Source organism: Antechinus flavipes, chromosome 2 (genome assembly GCF_016432865.1).
Source record: "Antechinus flavipes isolate AdamAnt ecotype Samford, QLD, Australia chromosome 2, AdamAnt_v2, whole genome shotgun sequence".
NCBI classification, from domain to species: domain Eukaryota; kingdom Metazoa; phylum Chordata; class Mammalia; order Dasyuromorphia; family Dasyuridae; genus Antechinus; species Antechinus flavipes.
In genome coordinates this window covers 542,206,302-542,233,218 of record NC_067399.1, presented here as the reverse complement: position 1 = coordinate 542,233,218, position 26,917 = coordinate 542,206,302, and the positions used below count along the sequence as shown (strand labels likewise).

Sequence of the window (26,917 nt, the reverse complement as noted above, 5' to 3'; positions counted from 1 at the left end):
ATATGATCCATTATCTCCTTGTAACAGAGAAGGAAACTGAAACCTAGAGTTTGCTACTTTCATGGGCACATAGATACCTAAGTATCTGGGTTAGCTAAGACTGAAACTCTTTAAATCAGAGCTACTTCACATCAGGTCCATGGATCCTTAGGGTGTCTGGATAGATTTCAAGAGAGTCTGTGAATTTGGGAGATTTTTAGAATTTTATTTATCTTTACAATTGGGCTGTCAATATAATTGGCTTAATTTGCAGTCTCATATATTGTATGAATTTTAAAACACTGTTCTGAGAAGGGAAGGGTCTATAGACTTCACCAGATTTTTAAAGGGTTCCAAGTCATAAAAAAAGTTAATAACCTTCAAACCTTTCTAACATAACAGTATAGCTCATAACAATAGCTCATTTACCTTGTACTTTATAGATTGCAAAATGCTGTTCTATAATTATCCTTTGATGTATGAAATACATCCTTATCCTTATTTCAGATGAGGAAATTGAGTCTGAAGTTAAGTGATCTGCTTGGACATAATAAATAGGAAGATAAAGAAGTACAGGTAGAAAAGAAGGAACTTTTTTTCCTTCAGAAATTAAATTACTCATTTGGACATGTTATTTGATATTTGTTCCTTCTGGGCATATGTAAAATGAGTAAATGGAAAGTTTCTCAGTTGGAACACTCACTGAAGCCTTGATCATGGAATGCGTGCCTTCTGAGATTGATGTTGGCATGTTCCACGGCATCATCTGGGAAAATGCATTGTCTAGGTACAAAGGGCTCAGCTCTTGAGTGTACTAGTAGTAGTGATTTCAAAATGCAGACTATTTGGGCACAAAAACTGGCTTTCAGAGAAGGTGCAGTTTCAAGCTTTTGGTGTTTGTGATGGATTATCTCATATAGACAGGGATGAGTATGTGCTCTGGGAGCTGGAGAAGGGAGAGGAAGAGTGATCACTGTACATCTCTTTTACTCCCCATAGGCACATCTAGGCAGAGAACAGCTTTTCAGTGATCTCAGTTGTAGGAACAAAGCATAAAGGGTAATAGCTGGCAAAGCATAGGAGGGAAAGGACTCCAGAATCAGGTAGACTCAGCTGGTGGTTTTGTGGCTTAGATCACTGAGTTGTTGTGCTCATTCCAAGACAGAAAGTGGATTATGGTTAGTCTGTGGGAAAGCTAATAAGGAAGGGAAGAAAATCTGTACAGTAGTATTCGAAAGCTTAAAGTGACTTAAGGATTTTGTAGAGCATTGGTTCTCCTGATTCTGCACTTTCTCTGCTATTGATAAGAGATTAGTGCTTTTCATTCCTAGCTTGCATGTTACTACATCTCCTGGGGTTAAAAATCTCCTTAATGACCTGTCAGAGAGTTGATTATTAGCTGTAGAGAGCTAGGGATGTTGCAGAGAGCAGATGGGGAATAGTTTGATTTCTGCTGACAGCTGATTAAAGAGTCCTTGGCATTTTTATGGTAGTGTTTGTGTTTTTGGAAGTATACCACCAGAATCACTACTAACTAGCCAATCCTATTGAGACAAGGAAGTTGAATTTTAGAAAAATTAGAAAGTATTACTCATAATATAACTTACATATTCAGTGTCATAGGAGAATAATGGCTATTCAGAAGAGCCTCCATTTCTACAAATACTCTTCAGGTCTTAAAAGCCTGCTCTCAAACATATATCCTGGTCATATTGGATTTTTGGATAAATTACCTAGCTCCCTTGTCAGGGAGTCATCTTCCTTATAAGTCTTTTTTTTTTTTTTTTTTTTTCCCTCCCCCACTCCTAGTTCTGTTAAGGCTGAACATGAGGGGAACGGGAGGGGCAATTTTTCTTTGAAGTTGTCTGATTGATGACAGTTTTTTTTGTTTTGTTTTTTTGGTCTTAGAGTAGATCTCAACATAGAACATGGGTTGAAGCAAAAGGAATTAAGGAAGTATGAATAAAGCCTCTATGGAAGCAGTTCTGATTTAAATTCCTATTAATTGAAAATGATTGGCTGAATTCATTATTAGGGCATATTTCTTGAAGTTTGGCAGTCAGTGGTCTTGGTTCTCATATTCTTTCCTATTATATTGCATTTTTTTCTTGCTAGTGGTAGTTAACAAGATTGCTTCTTTTTTGCTTCAGAAAAGTAATGGGGAACATTTGTAGCTGAGATCTGCTCTGCTAGTAAAAAACCTAAAAACATTTAACGTGGCTTTAGGTAGCCAAATCAGTCAATCAGTGAGTATCTATTAAGCATCTACTGTGAATTAGATACTGTTCTAGGTTCTGGAGATGCAACTGCAAAAAAAAAGAGGATATTATGATCTTAATAGGGACTCAAATAATTGAACATGAGATAGTGAGAACAGGAGTGTAAGAGTAATAGCTTCATGACTCCATGAGCTGTGACCTGCTGGGGCCTATATTGATTCAGGGAGAATTGCCAGCTGGCAGTGATGGTAGTATTGAGAGACTATATCAGGGATGGAGGGAACTGACACTAAAGAACATTGACTTAAGATTTATCACAGAATCAAATTAGACATTGAAAATGCTGCCCCCTCCCTGAGGGAGGTGGTATGGATGTTGATTTTGTCTGGGGCTTGAATCAAAAACCCAAAGTTAACTGGTTTGTCTTGTCTATCTTATTATCTAAAATGCCCCCTTAAGAAGCCTCCTTTCAATATGAAGACTGGGACTAGGTTTCAGTTGTTTTTTTAAACGACCATTTTTTTTTTTTTTTTTTTTTTTGTTTTTTTCCTTCTAGCAATGATGTTGTCCACTGGGCATATGCTGAAGATTGTTACAGGTCTGAGAAAATAGCTACCACTGAAAATCTGAAAGCTGGGGGCAAGGAAGAGGCTTGAATCTCGAGGTGGGACGTTGACTCTAAGATGTCCTTGAGCAGTGGAGCCTCCGGAGGGAAAGGAGTAGATGCAAATCCAGTTGAAACGTACGACAGTGGGGATGAGTGGGACATTGGAGTAGGGAATCTCATCATTGACCTGGACGCTGACCTGGAGAAGGACCAGCAGAAACTGGAGATGTCAGGCTCGAAAGAGGTGGGGCTACCAGCCCCCAATGCTGTGGCCACACTGCCGGACAACATCAAGTTTGTGACTCCAGTGCCAGGACCACAAGGGAAGGAAGGCAAGTCAAAATCCAAAAGGAGTAAGAGTGGCAAGGACAGTGGAAAGCCCACCCCAGGGGCTTCCTTGTTCACAGCAAGTGAAGGGGCATCTGGTAAGAAAGAAGCTCAGGGACGATCAGGGGATGGTGCTAATGCAGGAAACCTGGTAACTGCTATTGCCCCCAAGGGTTCAGAGAAGGCTGCTAAGGCATCCAGAAATGTGGCAAGCTCTAAGAAAGAGAAGGAGAGTAACTCATCGAAGAGCAAGAAGGAGAGAAATGAGGGAGTGGGGACTTGTTCAGAGAAGGATTCGGGGGTTCTTCAGCCTCTTGCCTTGGGAGGACGGGGCAGCCAATATGATGGAAGTGCAGGGGTGGACACTGGAACTACAGAGCCTCTTGGGAGTATAGCCATTGAGCCAGGGACAGCACTCAACCCGTTGGGAGTTAAGCAGGAGCCAGAGGAAGGGGAAAGCGAGTGCCGTCCACTGAAGAAAGTCAAGTCTGAAAAGGTAAGAATTGCGGTGGCCTGCATTATACTAACTGCTAGAAGCTGTGTGTACTCTCTGAGAGGTCCATTTATTTATTTGTTTATGGTTAATGGCCACTAAAAGGTCAAAGTAACTGATAATGATGGTGGGTTTTTTTTTGCTCCAAGTAGTGTGATTCTTGTGGGTTCCTTAGGTAGAATGGGCATTTCGGGAACAGAATTTCTCATCTTGCATCCAGTTACTTTCAAGGATGGAATTTCTTTTGGTAGAATTCAAGAACATTCTTTTATTTATATATATATATATTTTGAAACCATGCCTTAGGTGTTTGATGTTAGAAGCTGGTACCAAACTTTGAGTAAGGCCCATTTTTTTCCCCTATCTAACTGAAGAAAGGGGGCCAAAGTGGAAACTGGACTTGGATTAGGCATATGTGTAGATTGAAAAAGTTGGATTTCTGGTAAGGCTAAAAGTTTTGTGGGGACCTGGAAAAAGATTTTTTCCCTAACAAAATGCAAAAAAAGGTTGGGGACAGCCTGAAAGGCTGGAAAATATTAGCACTAAGTGATAAAGGGTAGGCTGGTGATAAGATAGAGCAGTGTGCTGTGAAAGGGTTAGATTTTGGGAGAACCTACAAAAGGGAATAATAAGTGTCCCAGAGTGTTTTTTGTGTCTGTGTGTTCTATAAAAAAATTTGATTGGCCAAATACGTCTCACTCTGAATACCTTTTTTCCTCTGGCAGTGAGAGCGTTCCCTTTACTTAATAGCTTCCAAGGGAGTGTTTTCTTTTCCTTCCAGGTGGGAAGATGAGATGAGAGATGAGCTTATAATCGTGGGAAGGAGAATTGATCTTATTATCTGGGAGGAGGAGCCTGATTCACAAAAAGAAAGTCTAAATGTGGGGGTCAGGCTGCATCTATACCTTATAGTTTACTCAAAAAAAAAGTTTTGGTGTCAGAACTATGCTACTGACTCTTGCATCTCTGCTCTGTTCACCTTGTGCATTCAGCTGATCCCAACAGATGCAGTATAAATTGCTTTCTCAATAATTATATCGGCTTCAGGAGGGAATGTTTAATTCTTTGTTTAATAAATAGATGGATGTTATGTTATTTTATGGTGATTGGTGTCCCTATATAACTTGCCCTTCTTTTCCTGGAAATCCAGACCAATATAATTTGTAAGGCTATGAATTTCTCTGATTCATATCCTTTGTCAGTGGCCTCTATGGATGGTTGAGATGGGTTTGTGCTGCATAGATGCTCCAATACACCTCTGTCTTTACCATCCTGAGTATTAGTATTATTTGTCCTGCACTTGTTGCCTTTTTTCTAGGGGCCGATGGTTTCTGTTGTGTTAGGATGTCCCAGAAGCGGAAGAAATACTTATTTTTGTTTCAGATTCATTTGTCTGTTATGTGTAGCTGGCTGTGTTCCTACTGTGATCTTATTAGGAAACTCTTGCCCCACATCTGTAAATTACTTCTGGAAAAATTTCAGAGACCAGTTCTCCCAGTGCAGAAAAAGGTGCTCCATCTTCCTTTTAGCTTGGATCATTTTGCTAACATAGAGTTTCTTATGAACACCTGTGTGGTACTTGCTTATCTGCAGAGTTTGGACTAAGGTCCGTGTGTGAAGGGCTCCAAGCAGAAGGCAAATGTAATCCATAAAAGTATTGAAGCTGTCTGGGTGGTTGCTCTCCAGGGGGAGTGGGGCCGAGAGTAGTTGTACATCTAACTAACGACATTAACTTGGTGCCAGAGAGATTTAGCTTTTTTTTTTTTTTTTTTTTTAGATTGATAAAAGAGGTTTATTATTAGATAAGCAAAGTTAAAGTATAGGCGAAGGTAGAGATAAGGAGGGCACTGGACAGAGGGTCCAGTGGACAGAGGGTCCTCACATGGTAGCCATGTTTGGAATCTCTGCCGAGATTTAGCTTTTGCTAATACAGTCAGTATTGAAAGGGCTTGTCCTTCAAGTGAGCTGGTGAGTACAGAGTTAAGGTGAGGGTTTGGAGAAAGGCCAGGGGGAGAAACTAGACTTGAAAAACTAGGCTTCAGTTTTTGGAAGAAGGATGTAATTGTTAGAGGGAACCTTGGAGGCTAATAGTTCGCTGCAGTTTGGCACCACTACGATGAGCAAGTGACCTCTTCCTTAATTCAGGCTGAGTGTCTACAGTTGGAGTTAGCTTTTTGCAAGCTTCTCTGGCTTTTAAATAAACAATTATTTAAATAAATATGAAGAAGTTGCTATGGAGATAAATACAAAAGTACAAGGAGTGAGAGCATTTCTGGCACAGGAGAAGGAAAGCAGGGCTGGAACCCAGTCAAAAGTTGAGGAACACATGAGAGAAAAGCCAAGAAGTAGGTAGTAGAGAGCTACTTCCATATGACACAATAGTTGGCACAGTGCTATGCACGTAGTTGACACAATTTTTTTTTTTTTTTTTTTTTTTTTTTTTTTTGGTTTCTAAGATAGCTTACTGGAAAAAATTTAAGAGTCTCTTTGAAGTTCCATCTCTCATCCCATTCCTCAAGCTCTTGGAGATAAGAGCCAGGATTGTTTTTTGACAGTCCAACTTAGGGATAATTTAGTTCCTCAAGACCAGTTTAGTTCTGGAATTGGATACTGTGAACCAGGAACTTTTCATTTAAGTAATAAAGCAGAAAAATTCACATCTCAATACGATTTTCTAGGCAAGATAGCTATATTAATTTTTTAATTATAAGATTTGGTTTCTCCCTCCTTCTCTTCCTCTTCATCCCCCCCCCCTCTTCCCCTCCCCCCTTCCCCTGGAAGTTTAGGGACTACATATAAGCCTGCTCCTACTACTGATTGGCTCTGAAGCGCTGACCTAGGCTGTTTAGGCATAATAGTGGTGATACCAATCAGTGTACCCCACTTCCTCACAAACTCCTGAGTTTGAGATTGAACAGTTTCAGCCTTCCAGGTAGCTGGAATTAGAGGTGTGTACCATAATTGGTGACTAATGTTGTTTTTTAGCTTAGAAAGGCAGGAAAGAGAGATATGGGGTAGAAGTATCTTATTTGCACCTCTAACTGTTAGGTGTTTTCAGACTTCTTGCCCCATCACCATTACTAGTACTTCTACTACCCAGCCCTCCTCAAGGGCATTCATACCTATATTCAGTGAGTGAAAGCATTGTTCTATATGTTATAGATGTGACCTTCTTTTAGAAGATTGTGATGAGGAAAAAGTTATATGTATTCATGTGTGTATATTGTTCATCTACACACATAGGTATTCATAGCTTCCAGAAATACTTCCCCTTCCCTGGGATAAAAGAATTATCAAGGGTAATTACTAGCAGCTACTGCTAGCCTTAGTTGTTAGTGAATAGCACTTTTAAAAACTTGGTGCCAGTTGAGGCTATAGGGGAAGGGAATGTTAAAGAAATAAACAGAAGAGAGTTTCAGATTCTTTCCTATTCACTTGGCTTGGCTTTGATTGATAAGTTGTTTTATGGGAGCAATGGGTTATGCCTCGCTATCCTTTCTTGGGCAATTGCTGCCATTCTGACAAGCCAAAAAAAAGTTCACAAAGTACAGACTTTGTGTGTCTGATTTGAGTGTGCTAGATATGTCAGGGTTGGGTGCTGGGAGGTTTTTGGAACTATTTACCTTTTCCCCAAATCATATAAAGTAGGCTGTGGCAAATAAAGGACCTGGAAATTCAGAATACAGATTAATGAAGAAAGCCTTCATCTACCTCTTTTGGCTTGTTTTTGCTTTCAGCCTTCTAAAAATTCTATTTTTGTTTCTATATCTTTTTGTGCCATTTTGAGTTCTTTTCACTTCTGTTCTGTTTCCCTTGGCTTATGTTTCTTGGCCTAGCCCTTCTATTTTACTGCCTTCAGGTTGCCCAAGGGAGGTCAGCCTTGTGTCTGGTAGTCTAGTTTTACTTTTCCTGTAAAAGGCCAGATTGTAAATATTTTAGGCATCGTGTAGCCAAGAGGTAAAAATTGAAGATATTATGTAGATATCTTATGTAATAAGAAAAAACAATTTCTACAAAATGTTTATTAACAAAATTTGAAATCTAATAACAATTGTCTGACTTATTATAATATGGTCTAGTAATGAGAAGAATGGCATTCTTTTTTCATCTGTAAATACTGATATATAATGATGTATTTACAAATTAAAAAAAATTTTTTTCATGCCGATAGGTGTTGTCAGAAACCAATTAGTTCCTGAGCATATAAACCAAAAGGGTAATAGACATTTTTTTTCAGTTTCCATTATTTTATTTATTTATAATAATTATAAAGCAGCAACATTCACCTTCACAAAACCTTGTATTCCCTCTCTCCTCACTTCTCCCTTCCCCTAGATAGCAATCAATTTAATATAGATTAATGTGTGTAATTCTTCTAAACATATTTCGATATTCATCATGTTGTGCAAGAAAAATCATATCAAAAGGAAAAAAACAAACAACAATAACAAAGGTGAAAATACTATGTATTGTGATAGATAATTCAGTTTCCATAGTTTTCTTCTCTCTGTGGATGGCTCTTTTCATCACAAGTCTTTTGGAATTGCATTTTGGAAAAGAGCCAAGTCCATCACAATTAATCATCACATATTGTTGCTGTCTATGATGTTCTCTTGCTTCTACTCACTTCACTCAGCATCAGTTCATGCTTCTAAAATCCAGCCTGTTGATCATTTCTTATGGAACAATAATATTCCATTCCATTAACATACCATAACTTATTCAGACAATCCCCAATTGATAGGCATCCAGTTTCCAGTTCCTTAAAGCTAATAGTTTTAAGTAAATTTTCTCTGGATATATTTATTTGTCCTTTGCAATTAAACACTGTTTAATTCACTCATTATCTAGAAATTACTTTTCTTTATTGGCTATCAAAAAGCCACTCAGAAACTTACTTTGGTTGCAATCTCATTTTCTATTGAGAAATTCTGCTATGTGATGAATGTGGAAACATAGAATTGTATGTGTTTAACATATATTGAATTACTTGCTGTATAGGACAGTAAGGGAGAGAAAATTTGGAACATAAGGTTTTGTTGAAAACTATTTCTGCATGTATTTTGAAAATAAAAGGCTATTATTAAAATAAGAAATTCTGCTATGAGGAAATAGTCTATTTTCTAATATTTCTGTTCTGTTGCTTTCCTTTGAGTTGGGAATATTTTTTGATGAATGCTTAGTCTGGTAATGTCATTGGCATATTTTTCTTTGTCCTTTTATTAAAGCTTTTTATTTTCAAAACATGCATAGATAATTTTCAGCACTTATCCTCATAAATCCTTGTGCTCCAAATTTTTTCCTACCCTTCCTCCTGCCCCCTCCCCTAGACAGCAAGTAATCCAATATAGGATAAACATAAGCATTTCTTTTATACATATTTCCACAATTATTGTGCTACATAAGAAAAATCATATCAAAAAGGAAAAAAGTGAGAAAGAAAACAAAATGTAAGCAAACAAAAAGAGTGATCCACACTTAGTTCCCCCAGTCCTCTCTCTGGGTGCAGATAACTCTTCTGATTTGCTTATATATGTCCTTCATTCTTGAAGAGAATCTATGATACCATAAGGATGAAAATTTGGCCTGTGTGTGAATTGCATTTAAGTGAGACAGAACTTCACAAAGTCATCAGCCTCACTCCTCCAGAATCATCAAGAATGCAGTGGTAAGACAAAAATTACGTTCTGTGAGGACAGTGAACACCATGCTTTGCCATCTAACTTGATAAAACAATCTATATGCTGTACTTAAAATACCACAATCAAAATTTGCTTCTTTTGTATTGACATGATGGATATATGCTGGTAATTAAAAAAAAGAAGTCATGGTACAGCAATCAACACATGTAGCACTCAAAATGTTATTGCCTATAACATTGGAGCAACATCACTGCTGTTTGTGGTGTGCTGAACACCCCTTCAAAGCAAGGAGAAGTCTACAATAAAGTTTCTGTTGCACCTACTCTGCTGTGCTTTTACAATGGAAAAATAGTCATAGACTATGTAAATAAATGAGTATAGCTATGTTCCATTAAAATTTTATTTATGGTTATTGAAATTTGATTTTCATATAATTTTCACATCACAAAATGTGTCTTTCATTTTTTTTTTTTGACCATTTAAAAATGTGAAAACCCATTCTTAACTCATGAGTTGTATAAAAACAAATGGCTAAGCTGAACTTCTCTCATAGATTTAGTTTGCCAATCCCTACTCAGAGTTTCCCCTCAAATTCTATCCACTTCCTAATTAATCTCTTAGATTTTGGTGGCATCATTCGGCATTATTTCCTGGAATTGTTAGAACACTTTTATTTATTTTTTGTGGTGGTGGTGGTTGGGGATGGGGGTGGGGAAAGCCTCTGAATTTCCTATATAGAACTGGTTTGTGTCTTGGGAAAGTTACTTATATAGATAAAAACCCCACCAACCTGAATTTCCCTTATCCCTTATTTTTTCCATTGATGTTGTGTCCTAGAATCAGATTGTTTTAAAATTTTGGAGCTAAAAGAGACTTGGGAGATGAATCCAGCCTCATTTTTCAAATGAGAAGTTAAGTTGGCTTACTTGTTACAGTCATGGATAGTTAGTGCCAGGCTGAGTCCTAGGATTATATATTTCTCTGCAGAAAGGAATGTGTTCTTAAACCTCTGTTAATACAGAGTTTTAAAATAAATTATTAATGAATATTTGAATGAATCTTTTTTTCTTTACTGTACTGTGCCTGGGGGGGATTCTTTTTATATTTTAAACTATGCTAATGAGGTCTTTCTGAGTTTTCAATCTAATGGTTTTCTTAGAAATGCTGGGCTAAAGGCTGAGGCAAAATGGTGGAGTAATTGGAAGTAGTATGGTGAGCTCATCCTCCCCCCATAATTCTTTCTGATGGATCTAAGAAAATGTACTAGACTGAATTCTAATGGGGAAATTTGAGAAAGTCAAAGTGACTTAAGTTATTTGTCTAGACTGGGTGGCTATAGGGAGATAGAGTGGTTCATAGACACTGGGGTCAGGGACAAGTACCCTGCCCTTGGAAAGCCATACTGGGATAGCATTAGACTTATGCTAGAGCACAGCAACAGGGTCAGAACCAACTATCAGTTTTGTCACCCAATTATCCAGTTGTAGATCACAGATCCAGAGTAGATTGAGGGGAGAAGCAAGTGCCTAGGAATGGCTTTCTCTGGGGTAGGAAGGTCCTGGTGTGTTGAGAAAGGAGAAAGTACTGAAGCTAGAAGGACCAGTGTGGTTGATTTCAGTTCTAGTATCTAACTCTGAGGAATAGCCAGCAAGAATTCCAGACTAAAGGGGAGCCAACAATTCTGTCATTCTACCAACAAAGCTTTCCAGCTGGCTGATAGGGGCTGATTCTGGCGGCATTCTCTTTTTTTTTTTTTTTTTTTTTTTTAAATAACTTTTTATTGACAGAACCCATGCCAGGGTAATTTTTTTTACAGCATTATCCCTTGCATTCACTTCTGTTCCGATTTTTCCCCTCCCTCCCTCCCTCCACCCCCTCCCCTAGATGGCAAGCAGTCCTTTATATGTTGAATAGGTTACAGTATATCCTAGATACAATATATGTGTGCAGAGCTGAACAGTTTTCTTGTTGCACAGGGAGAATTGAATTCAGAAGGTAGAAATAACCCGGGAAGAAAAACAAAAATGCAAGTTTATATTCATTTCCCAGTGTTCTTTCTTTGGGTGTACTGCTTCTGTCCATCTTTGATCTGAATTAACTCTCTTTATCGAAGAGATCCACTTCCATCAGAATACATCCTCAAAACAGTATTGTTGTTGAGGTATATAATGATCTCCTGGTCCTGCTCATTTCACTCAGCATCAGTTCATGTAAGTCTCGCCAGTCCTCTCTGTATTCATCCTGCTGGTCATTCCTTACAGAACAATAATATTCCATAACATTCATATACCACAATTTACTCAACCATTCTCCAATTGATGGGCATCCTTTCATTTTCCAGCTTCTAGCCACTACAAACAGGGCTGCCACAAACATTTTGGCACATACAGGTCCCTTTCCTTTCTTTAGTATCTCTTTGGGGTATAAGCCCAGTAGAAATACTGCTGGATCAAAGGGTATGCACAGTTTGATAACTTTTTGAGCATTATTTCAAATTGCTCTCCAGAATGGCTGGATGTGTTCACAATTCCACCAACAATGTATCAGTGTCCCTGTTTTCCCACATCCCCTCTAACATTCCACATTATCTTTCCCTGTCATTCTAGCCAATCTGACAGGTGTGTAGTGGTATCTCAGAGTTGTCTTAATTTGCATTTCTCTGATTAATAATGATTTGGAGCATATTTTCATATGTCTATAAATAGTTTCAATTTCTTTGTCTGAGAATTGTCTGTTCATATCCTTTGACCATTTATCAATTGGAGAATGGTTTGATTTCTTATAAATTAGAGTCAATTCTCTATATATTTTGGAAATGAGGCCTTTATCAGAACCTTTGATTGTAAAAATGTTTTCCCAGTTTATTGTTTCCCTTCTAATCTTGTCTGCATTTATTTTGTTTGTACAAAAACTTTTCAATTTGATATAATCAAAATTTTCTATTTTGTGGTCAATAGTGATCTCTAGTTCTTCTTTGGTCATAAATTCCTCCCTCTTCCACAGGTCTCTGCGGTAAACTATCTATGCTCTTCCAATTTATAATCTCATTCTTTATGCCTAGGTCATGAACCCATTTTGATCTTATCTTGGTGTACAGTGTTAAGTGTGGGTCAATGCCTCATTTCTGCCATACTAATTTCCAATTTTCCCAGCAATTTTTGTCAAATAATGCATTCTTATCCCAGAAACTGGTGTCTTTGGGTTTGTCAAACACTATATTATTAAAGTTATTGGCTGTTTTGTCCTTTGAACCTAACCTATTCCATTGATCAACCAGTCTATTTCTTAGCCAATACCAGATGGTTTTAGTAACTGCTGCTTTATAATATAATTTTAGATCTGGTATAGCTAGGCCACCTTCATTTGATTTTTTTTTTTTCATTAATTCCCTTGAAATTCTTGACCTTTTGTTTTTCCATATGAACTTTGTTGTTATTTTTTCTAGTTCATCAAAGTAGTTTTTGGGGAGTCTGATTGGTATAGCGCTAAATAAATAGATTAGTTTAGGTAGTATTGTCATCTTTATTACATTTGCTCGCCCAATCCAAGAGCATTTAATATTTTTCCAATTGGTTAGATCAGACTTAATTTGTGTGGAAAGTGTTTTGTAGTTTTGCTCATAAAGTTTCTGATTTTCCCTTGGCAGATAGATTCCTAAATATTTTATACAATCAGTAATTATTTTAAATGGAATTTCTTTTTGTAACTCTTAACTGTTGGGTTTTGTTAGTGATATATAAGAATGCTGATGGCTTATGTGGGTTTATTTTATATCCTGCAACTTTGCTGAAGGTGTGGATTGTTTCTAATAACTTTTTGGTAGAGTCTCTGGGGTTCTCTAAGTATACCATCATATCATCAGCAAAGAGTGATAATTTGGTTTCCTCATTTCTGGCAGCATTCTCTTGCATGTTGCTCAGATAGATCCAAACCCAAGTCAGGAACTTGTAGAACTCAGAGCAGAGGGACAGTAATCAGAATTTGTCCTGGTTAAATCATTTGGAGATAAATGCAAGCTTGCAGGTCCTCATCATGTCCCTGAGATCCTATAATAACACAACATTCAATATCCCAGGAAAACAAAAGAATTGGCCTAGACCTTCCTCCTGAACTATGGTAAGTTCCAGTTTAAATGTCAAATCCTGGGTCAGGAAGTAAACTAAAAGAAAGAGCAAACAAAAAAAGAATCCCACCATAAGCAGCTGTTATGGTGGTGGGCTTGTTCAAGATACAAATTCTGGGGGAGGATGAAGAGAGAAACAACAACTCCAGAACACCTAAGGAAGCCCTCAGAGAAAAGCTGGAAGAGATGGGCAAGAGTTAAATAATATTTTTATAAATGAAATGAAATTTACATGTTGTGATGCTGGAGAAAGAGGTAGCATGTTTTAGTAAGTTGATAAATGCTTACTGACTAGCATAAGAACTGTGCTAAGTTCTAGGGACCCAAAGGAGGGCAAAGAAAATGAGCTCTCAAGGGTCTAGCAGTCTAATGGGACAGAAGAAGTCTTATGGGATAAAATGTTTTAATATGTAGAAAGCTGGCTTCAAGGCAGAAAGACTTGGATTCAGGTTCTGCCTCTGATATAATAGCTCTGTCCTTTGCTTTCTTCTCCATATTATTTCACATAAGTGACCTCATCACCTCTTATACTTTGCTGTCATTATATTGAGAATTCTCACATCTACTTGTCTAGCTCTGATCAATGGATTCCCATCTTCAATTACCTATTGAACATTTCAAACTAGATGTTCCAGTAGCTATCTTAAACTCCACATAAATTAAATACCTCTTTCCCTGCAAACTGCTCTTTTTTCTCACTGTTTTGACCTCATTATTCAACCAGGCACTCAGGTCAGTTGTCATCCTTTGCTCCTCTCTCTGTCTCATCCTCCTTCCCTCCATCCAATCTGTTGTGAAGACCTGTCTCATTTACCTTTGTAACATTTGTCACAAATGCCCTCTTATCTCCTAACACTGTTACCACCTTACTGCAGGACCTCATCCTCTTATGTCTGGACTATTATAACAGCCGTGACAGTCACATATCTCTCCTCAGTTGCCAAAGTAATCTTTCTAAAACACAATTCTCATTACATCATTCTATTAATGACTTAATTCCAGTGGCTCACTATCACCCCAGGATCAAATACAAAATCCTCCCTTGGTATTCAAAGTCCTTCCACTATAGCCACTGACTTCCTTGCTGTTCCTTGCACTAGGCACTCTTGGCATTTATTTTCACAGACCTTTTGTCCTCTGTGCTTGGAATGCTTTCCTTTCTCATCTTCACCTTTTGGCTTTCCTAAAGTTCCTGCTAAAATTCCATTTTCTTTAGGAAGTCTTTCTTTATTCCTTTTCATTTTAGCACTTTTGTTCTGTTCATTATCTTCTATGAACTTAGTTGTTTATTTGTCTTCCCCATTAGGCTATGAGCTCCTTAAGCATAGGAACTGACTTGCATGTAGCGCTGTACCTGTGTAGGCATTTAATAAATGTTTCTTGATTCTGTCCCTGAACACATCACTGCACTCTGCTCTAGGCAGCTCTTTAAGATTGTAAATTACAAAGATGATGGGTTTTTTGTTTTTTACTTCTTTCAGTTTAGCCAGACAATTTTGAGTTGAAGGCTTTTTTTGGTCTTATATTCAGAACCTTTGTATTTGGCTTTGAAATGCATCATATTTACATATGGAAAAACCAAACTTATTCACTTGGCAGATCCCTTCCAATATTCTCCTGGACTCTAAAACTCCCCAACTTGTCTGGATAAGTCATTAGACTAGTAACAATATTTCCCCTTTTGTCTCTTCTCTCCCTCTCTTTCCCCCCCCCCCCCCCAATATTGCAGTTTAGCAGTAAATCAGAGGAAGAAGTCTTGGAGTTTTAGTTGTTTCTTTCAAAACTAATAGTTAATGCCTTGGTGTGTACTGGGGACTTGCTTATCTTTCAGCTGATTTAGGGGAGAAGCTGCTTGATGGAATCCTTTCATAATGCAGATAATCTTCCCTCCCCATCTCTTCCCTTCCCTTTCCTTCCCTTCCCTTCTGAGATACTGAGATATTAGATGATTTGTCCAAATTTCCACAACCAGTTTTTTGTCAGAGGCAGGTATAAATGCCTGGGCTTTCTGGCTGAAAGGTCAGCTTTCTCTTCCCAGTTCTGTCCTAATTTGTTGACTTCAAAGCCATGCTGTCTCATTAGATTCTGGGCCTTAAGGCCAGCCCCTAGCCTCAGTTTTGTGTAGGGCCCCAGACTGGCTCTCCTGCACCCTCTAGGGCCTGACTCCTGGCTTTTTATCTCCCTACCTGTTAATGGAATGTAAGCTCCTTGGGGGCCGGGATGAATATTCTTTTGGTTTGTATTCCTATTCTTTGCACTCAACTTTGTTGAGTTTAATAAATGCTTGTTTTCAGTTTAATGCAGCTGGGGGGAGGGGTCCCCTTTCCTCCTTCCTTCCCCCTAGCATCTTTGTTTGGACCTATTGATGTTACATCATGTATTTACTTTGTAGCTTTGGAGGAGGAGGAGGAGGAGGAGGAGGAATGGAAATACCCAGTTTGATCTGAAGTGTGTTTGAATCTGTGCTTTAATGTGCTGTTATAAGTAAGATTCAGGTATTGGTACATAATGACTGTTGAACATGGTTAAGCTCATTGCCACAACTTAAAGCATTGAATGTGGAAAATTTCCAATACTGCATTGAGAAATCTTCTGCCTGTGAATGATCTAGTCTTTGGGGGGTATGAATAGTCCAAAAGAATACAAATTAAAACTATAAAATGACTCCACAGAACATTTCAAATAGCTTGCTGGGTTACAGTTACCATGTGAACTAGGTTTCTTTTTTGGCCATTGTTGCTGGAGTGTTGGTGCTGTTGGATGCATTGTTGCTCTGGGATTGCCAACATTTGCTGTCTAATGAAGTTTGGAAGAGCAATAAGTGTTTTTGCTTCCACACATGAATGCATGGGAAAACCCTAAGCGCAGCCCTTTAATCCATCTTCCCTGGCGTGAACTTGTGTACTTGCCATTTGGGGTATAAGGGCTTCTACTAACAAAAATCTCAGAGCCTGGGTTTTCAGGCTGGAGGTGGGGGTAATGTGCACAGCTGAGTTCTTGCTACTGCTGGCTCTGTGAGTCCTCCTCTCTGTGGCTTTCACTCTTCAAGCCATGCTTGAGTAACCCGCCTCCAGAGCTGCTGACAGGGCCTGTTCAGAGGCCTTGGAAATTACACTGTTCATTTCCTTATCATCTCCTGACCTGCAGTGCAGAGCCTTCTGGTGCAGAAACAAGGCAGAAAAAATCCAGACGGTTCCCAGCCAGCATGTGTCAAGAGCTACAAAGAAGGAAATTGGACTTGCTCACTTAAAAACCATGGGGTTAGGCTTTGACTTTTTGGTTCCTGCCGAGAGCTATTTGTGTATGTGTGAGCATGCATGCACGTGTACATACAATGCATATGTTATATCTCTGTATGTGTATAAAATGAATGTGCATTTCAGAGCTCTTGGGGGGAGGAGTATTTGAGAGTAAAAAGCAGAAGGAAGATTGCTTTTCTCTCCAGTTAATTTCCCAGTTGTGTCATTGGGATTGTCCTGATTGGTAGCACTAGCATCAGAGTGATGCCAGCTCACATTATTGTTTTAAAAGATTTCTTCTGACACAATTTAGTTATGGTTAAAAGCACCTATCCAAATGGGAAACTTGCCATATTGGCCGTAGGACAATAGTTAACAAATTTGAAGCCTTTGATATCCTTTATGATATTGGTATAAAGAGGATTTGGAACCATTTTGGGAATTTCAGAAGAGTAGGTCAATTTAGTCGAGCTGAGGTATTGGGTCGTAAATACATGTGATTGTAGTTGATTTCAAAGTAAAGATCATCTGTGTGACTCAAAGGAGTAGAAGAAAACATAAATAAGGATCTTTTCAGTATTTCTACCCTTACAACATCATTGTATCCTGACTTTGATTTTCAATTTAGTTCAACAGATTAAATAAATTTTGTGTCAGAAATATGATTTTCAAACTTAGTTGTTTTGAGGTTTCAAAAAAAAATCAAAATTTGCTTTTTTTTTTTTTAAGGCCTTATTTAGCTGGCCTGAAATTTGATTTAATATTGGTGACATTTCATTGTTTTTCAGTTAAATTCATTTGTTAAAGATTCATATGCTAGATAGAATGCAAAAACAACCCCCCCCCCAAAAAAAAAAAAAATCCTATTCCTGCCCTCACAGAACTTGTTACCTTTTACTATTGTGCTATAGTGAGTTTCCTCAAACCTCACAAAAGTTAAGAACAGATTTGCAATTAGGGGAAAACTGTATACATAGTGGGTAATTCTTTCATAATGCAGATCTCTCTCATCTGGATCTGTGATTTCATCTGTGTTGATATGGAAATGTCTCCCTCTGTGACTTGGCATTAGAACTCATTTATATATGAATTGTGGACTGACAGGTCATTAAAAGAAAAAAAATTTTTCATTAGTCCAGAGACTTTTACAGTGTTTCTAGAGCATGGACAGAAGGATAATAAAGAGCATTAAATGGAGATCTTAGAAGCAAAAATTCTTAATGTAATTTGCCAAAGTATTGTTATTCACCATTGCAAAATTCAAGTATGTGTAATTTGAATTAGATGAGCCATCTACTGTGAATTGGAAATCTTTGTTATATACATGTTTCCATTTTTTTAAGCAAAAAACATTTGACTTTTATATAGCTATATAATTTACCCATTTTTATCTGTTCTTATTCTTAGTCCCTCTCTTTGTCCCAGAGAGGTGATGAGATGCTTCATTCTTTTTTATTTTTTTACTTTTAACCATATTTGATTTTTTTAAATATATGCAACGATAGCTTTCAACATTCACCTTCTTGAAAGCTTGTGTTCCAATTTTTTCTGTTTCCTCCCCAAGATAGCAAAAGTCTCATATAAGTTAAATGTGTGCAGTTATTCTAAATATATTTCCATATTTGACATGCTGTGCAAAAAAAGTCGAGAGGAAAAAACATGAGGAAAAAAAACAAATAGTAACAACAACAAAAAATGAAAATACTCTGCTTTGATTCACATTGTCTTCATAGTTCTCTCTCTGGTTGTGGATGGCACTTTGCAACACAAGTCTATTGGAATTGCCTTGAATCACCTCATTGTTGAAAAGAGGTGTTTTTATTAAGAAATGGAACTTGAATGGCAATCACATAAATATCCCAAAAGTCTTCTTGCAGTTTTAATTTATGAAAAATTTTAATTTACTTTAAAACTTCACGAAGACTTACCACGTAAAAGATCGGACCTTGGCTGGGAATTTATCCTCAATTCACATGTATATGGATTTGCATTGCCTTCTGATTGCTGGTGAGTTGGGAAGGTTGAGAATCATAGTCACCTGCCCAGACTTTCCTGATTACTTTCCTTTACTTCTTTGACTTTGATTACCCTTGGGCTGAAAGATCTCTAATTTTTCCCTACCATCCTCAAATTCGTTAATTTCCAAGTTTTTTGCCAGCTCTATAATTCCTTGTGGAGAATTTTATCTGAAGTGGAGAGAGCAAGTTGAGGTGGGTGATAATCACATCTCTCTATCTTTTTAAAAATTAACCTTTGTATTTATGCATTTTGTTTTTGGCAGTATTGCAATTAGGCTTATGAAGGGATTAGCATCTCTTTCTTGTGCTCCTCGGAATTGTTGGTACAGAAGGAGAAGAGTGACACTAAGGAGTTAATGAATTTATGCATAAATTTTGGTCCAAATCCGTTTTTATCAGGGCACTAAACTCCAAAGTATGGAAAATCTCTTCACTAATGTCGATTGGCAATCCTTGAATGGTTAAATAACTTGCTGATATGATAGAATTTGAACTCAAGTCTTGTTCATTCAAAGGGTGGCCTTTTATCTCTGACCCTTTTTATCTCTGAAGCTATTTTATTTTTATTGTTGTTGTTGTTACTGACTTTGAAATAGTCAACAAGCATTTATTGAGCACTTGCTCTGTGTCACATTGGATATTCAAATAGTTGAGGAAAATGAAGCTTAGGGAGAGTGACTTTTTGGAGTTCACATAACAAGTAAGTGGTGGGACCTCTCAGCAGCTGCAGGAAATAAACACTTGGTCCTTTGTAGAGATGTGCAGTTTTCAACATAAAATGTCCACTAAAAAGCACAGATCATATGCCTGGAAAAAAACCTTAAATTATTTTTTGGCTTTGAAGACCCACCCAAGCTTTGAGCTGAATACAGGATAGCATGTAATAATTTGCTAAACTGGCGATAATCTGTCATTTAAATCCTTTTTTTTTGGCTCTGCTTTCAAGTCATCTAGAGTTAGTTTGCTTTTCTTTTGAAGATTTATAAGCAGGTCCTTGATCAGCTAAACAGAGGGTAGCATTTTGTAATTGACATGTTTCTTTAGAAGTTAGGTACTTAGCTTCCTAGAAAATCAAAACTGAGTCAGTCAACAAACATTTATTAAGTACTATGTGCTGGCTAGATATTCAAAGAAAGGTAAAAATCATAGTCTCTGCCTTCAAAGCAGCAGTCAGTTGGATAGGAAAACTGATTTCCTATTTATCATTTCCACCTCTTGATGTTGCTTAACAGTTTGGGACTTCAGAAGTAAGATTAAAAATGATAATACACCTGGGGTTCCCAAGAGCTACTTGATACCCAGGAAGCTCTAAATAAGAAAATAACTATAATGCTTGTGATCTTATGCTGTCCTTATTAAGGAAATATGCCTTTAAAATTTTAAAGATGACTCTTATATATTGAAATATCCACATAAGTATATATAATGGAGTTTATATTGTGATATTCTTGGACCAAAGCTATTGAATAGTATTCTTGTCAAGGGTAAATAATCACAATAGTCAACTTGATTTTTTACAACCCAATAGAATATAGAGTTTCAATAATTAAATCAGTATCTAGGATCCTACATTCAGAGCTAGGATTCAGAGAGAGGAGACCTTCACTTTTGTATCTTTGGTTCATTTCCCAGATGAGGAAACTGTGGTTCAAATAGCTAAAGTGGTTTGTTGTAGGTCACACTTAATATGTAAGTAAGAGATGTGAGATTGAAACCCAAGCCTTCTGATTCCATATGTAGTGTTCTTTCCATTGGACCCATTCCTTTGCTTCAGTGAATCATCTTGTTGTGTTCTCTTCAATGCCATTTATGCCTTCTCATCCTTGTTATCTATATTCTTGTCCATATTCTCTCTTACATTTTCCACAGAGGATCCACCCAAATTGCTAGAAACCTTCCTCTAGGTCTTACTTTATTTTAAGGGCACCGTTTTAACATTCAGGCTATTTATTTGTTATTCCTCACATTTGCAATTGTCTTACTCTGCTCTGTCATCTTTTCCAGTTAAACAGTTCCTCCATAATGTCCCTTGAGACACTTCTTTTAAACAGATTCTCAGTAGAAAATTTAATGCTGCTAGCATAGCTATGCATTGGTTTAGTTATCCTGTCATTTGGATTTACATGAAATAAGTGACTGAAATTGTTACATTCTTTGATCTAGGGAACTTAGAGATAAGTATCTAATCCAAAGAAGTCAGAGACCCAAATAAAGATCTCAGATATATGAAAACCTAAATAGCATCACTTTTTTGGGGGGGGAGGGAGGAACTGAGGCAATTGGGTTAAGTGACTTGCCCAGGGTCAGACAGCTAGGTAGTGTTAAGTGTCTAAGGCCAGATTTGAACACAGGTCTTCTTGACTAAAGGGCTGGTGTTCTATCCACTGTACCACCCAATAGCATCACTTTTTATGAGAGTAAAGAACTAGAAAGAAAGTAGGTACGTATTGTAAAATAGATGAACAAATTGTGGTATGTGATTTATAATGGAATTTTAGTTATTGTGCGATAAGAAAAAACAAATCTGAGGAATTCAGAGAAGCTGGAAAAGACTTAAATGCTATCAAGACAGATAGGAAAGAAACAGTGAGAGGAGGAATATTAGAAAAACCCAGAGAAGAGAAGAATATCCAAAAAGAAGTGTCTGCTGTATCATTTGCAGTTGCTAGGTTGAGAAGAAGACTTAGAAAAGACCATCTGATTGAATAGCTGCGATCATTGGTAACTTTAGAGAGCAGTTTCAGTTGAGTGAGTTCTGAAACTGGATAGCAAAGGGTTGAGGAATGAGTGGGAGAAGTGGAGGCACTGATTGTACCTAACTTTTTCAAGGAATTTGAGAAAAAGTGGAGCTCTCAGACAGTAGCTTATGGGAGATAGTAGGATTGTGTTTTTAAAAATGGACAGCTTGGACGTGTTTGAAAGTATTAAAGAAAGTATAAAGAGATTGAAGACTCCAAAAGAGGAAAGTATTTGAGAATTGCAGTCTTCTGAAGAAAATAGTGAGGGACAGGATTAGGTGCATGGGTAAGGGGATGAGCTTGACAAAGAAAGAGGCCACATATTTGTCAAAGATTAGGGAAAAGAAGAAAGAGACCAAGCAATGATGTCAGGGAATTTGGAGATGAAAATGGGAAAAGGAGCTCATATTAATTGATTTCAGTATTTTCAGTTTATTTAAGAAGTAGCTGAGAGAAAAGGATAGAGAAGTGGGTTTTTTGTAGGAACAAGGAAGATTGAAGAGGAAGACAGAGTTTGTGATAGTTTCTGTAGTGAATGACAGATAATTAAGTAGTTAAGGGGGAAAAAAAAGGCTGCCTTGCTTTAGTGAGGGCCCAGATGAGGTAGGATAAATTTATGATGTACCCAGCCAATTGGGTGGTGAGATTTTCCTTTCCTTCCATTCAGTGTTCAAGTAGGAGAGGGGAATTTGGGATGATGGATGTGATCCAGGGCTGACCTTGGGCCAAACTGATAATAGGATGAGGTGACTAGAGTTGCAAGAGGGGATTTAAGAGTAGAGATGTATAAAGTTTGAATGACCAACTTAATTGAGTTGAGTTTGGAGAGAGAGGAAAATCATGCCAGGGATATCTGGAGGGACTGGAAATCTCAAGAATAGGTATAAGAAAGGTTAAAAAAAACAAAACAAAACATGGGGAATGATGAGAAGTAATGGTCAGATTTAGGAATATCAGTTTCTGCATTAGGGAAGAGGAATTTGTGAATAATCTAGAGTTCTATAAAATTTCACTTGTGTGAATTCTAGAATGAATAAAATATTTCAAAAAATTTAAAGTTTTTTTCTCTAGAAAATCATTTATAAGTCTTTTTGTTCCTTATTTATTTTTTCCCCCCAAGGATAATATTGATACCTTTTGTATTTCATTCTCATAAAAATTTCATAGTAGTAGCTAGTATTTTGTTGGACTTGGAGTCAGGAAGATAATGGTTTTGAATCTTGCTATCCTAGGTAAGTCACTTATTTATTCTCTGTCAGCCCCGATTTACTCATTTGTAAAATGAAGATAAACTTCACTGGATTGTCATGACTCTCAAATAAGATAACATATTAAGTTATTTGTAAACCTAAAGCACTATATGAATAAATCTTAGATGTTATTTTGTTTAAAAATAATAAAACAATTTAGATTATTGATGTTGTTTTAATAATCTTTTTTAGAGTAAAGATATTTGTAATTTTCCCCTCATTCTTTTGGTATCTTTCCCTTCTTGAAATGGGTTGTAAACCAACCATTGATGGTTTCAAAATGTTGTCATGCATTTCCTTGAAGTATTTTTGGTCTAACCTAGCTGATCTTACAAAATTAGTTTTTTTTTCCTTAAAGATATATAGGTGTTATTCAACATGTAAAGGACGGCTTGCCATCTAGGGGAGGGGGTGGAGGGAGGGAGGGGAAAAATCAGAACATAAGTGAGTGCAAGGGATAATGCTGTAAAAAAATTACCCTGGCATGGGTTCTGTCAAAAAGTTATTTAAAAAAAAAAAGATATATAGGTGTGTTTATTTATACTTATTAAAAATTAGAGGATTTCCACATGGGGGAAAAAAGCAAAAACAAAAAAAAAACAAACAAAAAAAAGAGGCTGTTAAGATGAATCCTTGGTTCCCATTTCCATCAACTTGTCCTTTAAAAAAAATACAATCACCATGTTACTTAAAAAGCTATATTGCATTTCCATGTCGTCATCTTCATCGTCTTCTTCTTCTTCTTCTTTTCTTCTTCTTTCTTCTTCTTCTTCTTCTTCTTCTTCTTCTTCTTCTTCTTCTTCTTCTTCTTCTTCTTCTTCTTCTTCTTCTTCTTCTTCTTCTTTCTTCTTTCTTCTTTCTTCTTTCTTCTTTCTTCTTTCTTCTTTTTTATTGACAGAACCCATGCTAGGGCAAGCAGTCCTATACATGTTAAATAGGTTACAGTATAGGCTAGATACAATATATGTGTGCAGAACTGAACAGTTCTCTTGTTGCACAGGGAGAATTGGATTCAGAAGATATAAATAACCAGGGAAGAAAAACAAAAATGCAAGCAGTTTATATTCATTTCCTAGTGTTCTTTCTTTGGGTATAGTCCATGTCTTCTTTTTAACTTTTTTTTTTTGCTGAGGCAATTGGGGTTAAGTGACTTGCCCAGGGTCACACAGCTAGGAAACATCTAAGATCATATTTGAACTCGGGTCCTCCTGACTTGAGGGCTGGTGCTCTATTCATTGCTCCATCTAGCTGCCCCTTTAACTTTTTTTCTGTTTTTTAAAAAAAAAATTGACCATCCTTTTTTCCTCCCTTACATAACTATTCTCTTTTTTTCTCTCCTACAACCTTCTTTAATTAAAACAAAATGAAACTGAAAACCTCTCTTGTAAGCAAATAAGCATATTCAACTAAAAAAATGACTTCATCTTCTTAATGCTATTTTAAATCTCACCATATCACATTGGAAACAGAAATGTTAGGCTTCAAAATCTTGTTCCATTATATCCTGACAACTGAGATAAGACTTAGTGAAGTTCAGATAAATTTGTTGCTTTTTTCATTTATTTGTTGTCCTGCCAATTTCATTTATGAATTCTTTCAGGATAATCTGGCTCCATTAGGTCTTAAACAAAACTTCCTTTTTGTACTGCTTGTTACTGTTTTATGAGCCCATGCTGCTTGTGATTTTACCAATTGGTTTGTATTCCAAGGCTGTACTGCCTTGGGCTTCCATGTCGCTGTACTTGTTAGCATGTCAAGTGTTTACTGACTCAGGTGTTTTGGGGCTTCTGTTCTCCTTTTGCTTTGGTAAGGCTGAATTTTTGTAGGAAGTGCTTATAATGAATTTTAATTTTCCTAAAGCACTCACTCAGTTCTAGTGTCACCTTCCACAGGATGTCTTTGCTGATAACTTCCAGTTAATTCCTCAAACTTGAAATTACTTTATATTTAATTTATACATTGATTTTATATTTTGTATTGATTTATCTTTGAATATACTATATGTCTCTTAGTAAAATATAAACTTGTGTTTAGGAAATGGTTCCTTTTTGGCTTGGTAGTCTAGCACACAACAGAGTGACATACATGAAAGTTTAATGCAGGGGTCCTCAAACTACGGCCCGTGGGCCAGATGCGGCATCTAAGGACGTTTATCCCCCTCATCCAAGGCTATGAAGTTTATTTAAACCCCCACAAAACAAAGTTTTTGTTTTTACTATAGTCCGGCCCTCCAACAGTCTGAGGGACAGTGAACTGGCCCCCTATTTAAAAAGTTTAAGGACCCCTGGTTAATGTATGCTTGTTGCATGAATGGACAATATATCTTTGCTTTCCTCTTTCACCGTGTCTTCTCATTTTTATCTTTTCTAATTTTGATGTTGATTTTTGACTTTTGTTTTAAAAAAGTAGGCTGTTATAGGAATATTCCCAGTTTATTCTGATAAGCCTTTAATTGCCACTGATTGAATGGAAAATTCTTGCTCGAAGGGACTATTTTATTTTTTTTCTTTGTCTCTATAGTATTGAACTGCATGTCTGGTACATTGAAAATATTAAATAAATACATGCTTTTAATTAATTTTTATGATACTCTTATGCACATGCTTACACCTTTTCTGGAAGAAATAGTTTTGTTTCATAATACATAGACAGATGGATTTTAAGCGTTACATACTTTAGAGTTTATAGGAACCTAAAACACCACATTCCACATCTTACTTGAAATCCCCCTACCTCATCATCAAACTTGTGCTTGAAAATTTCTAGTCAATATGAATTTACTATCTCTCAAGGCCAATCCATATCACATGTAGATAGTGTGAGAGAGAACTCTATTGGATTTGGGAAGGGTGAAGTTAAGTCTTTAATTTCAGAATTGCAGATGTGCATATCCTATGGAATAAGAATTCCTGGAATCAATTCTTGTCCTCTTTTTTTTTTTGCCCTAAAGGCAAGTCTCTCCCTTGATTCCCCATAGGCAGAGTAGCAGAGGTCACATCCTATCAGGAGTGTGTAATCCCCTTGGGAGTGTGAGTCTCCTCCTCCTCCTCTGATTACATTATTACTCCTCCCTTAGCATTCACCTAATTTGGAAGTAATTCAGTTTTTCCCGCTGATTTACTAATGACTGAGTACTATCCTATTTGAAGAGTCTAATTCCCCCTCCAGTCTTAAATCTCTTCCTCTAATCTTGTCTTTATTCGTGAGAGTCCCCTTCTCCCCATTTACAGTTCTCTACATCTAATTTTTATTCTAAATTTCCATCCTGATTAACATTATCCTTTTAAGTCTGAACTTCCCATCCCATTGCATTTTCCCCTTCCTTTACTTTTATTTTCTTGTTCTATGACCCACCCTCCCATTTCTTAGATTTCAGTTTTCTAATTTAATTTTCATTTTTATGTATTTCTTTAATTCAATTTTTATAATTTTATGGAAACTAAATCTCCATTTAATTTTCATAGTAGCTATAATTGTTAGTAAGTCTTTCTTCATATCAAACCTAAATTTGTCACTTTGCAAATTTAAAATTCTTCTTATGTTTCCCTGGGCATTTTTCCCCTCATTTTTAAAAAAAGTTCCTTTTAAAAATGTTTTTAAAATTTTATCCCTATTCAGTTTTATCTTACTGGATTCAGCCCAATCTACTAACTTATTAGCATCCTTTTTGAATCTTAATACTATTATCTTGGGTGTTAGCTAGCCTGAGACTTTGTCATCTGATAACTTAAGTATATTATCTGTGCTTTTGTTCAAGTCATTGATAAAAAAATGTTTACCAGTGTAAGCCAAGACTAGAACCTATCTCTGGGACATTCCACTGTAGAATTCTTTCTTAATTGACATCTCAAGCTTTTAATGACTACACTTTGAATCCTTCCTTTTAACTAGTTCCATTTGAATTTTTCCACAAAATAGCATGAGATGTGTTCAATCCCTTGTTATGATCTTGGTAGACTATCTGCAGCATTTTCTTGATCTGCCTGTTTCATAACCTGTCTGAAGAAAGAAATCAATTTATGAGAGATGTTCTTGATGAAGCTGTGCTTACCTCTTTTGATCTCTACTTCCTTTTCGAGATGTTCATTACTATCTCTTTAATAATCTGTTCTAGAATTTTGGCAAAATTTAAAAGTCAAGATCTATGTCCTAAGTTGTTTGGTAAGTTCTCTATCCACATCATTTTCTTTAGAACAAGTCCTTTATTTATTTATTTATTTAGGATCAAGATTGTTCTCTGTGTCTTAAGAATTTTATTCTTAAGTTTCCCCATCCCTTTTAG

The 26,917-nt window shown here is 36.8% G+C and overlaps 1 protein-coding gene across 1 annotated transcript in view; it reads left to right on the top strand.

Annotated features, from left to right (window-relative positions):
• ZNF609 (zinc finger protein 609) overlaps positions 1-26,917 on the top strand; it is a 206,638-nt gene that overhangs the window by 27,630 nt on the left and 152,091 nt on the right. Inside the window, exon 2 of the mRNA XM_051980869.1 lies at positions 2,755-3,628. Coding sequence (XP_051836829.1) covers positions 2,882-3,628 — 747 coding nt within the window. The 5' untranslated portion in view covers positions 2,755-2,881. The remainder of the gene's footprint in view (positions 1-2,754; positions 3,629-26,917) is intronic.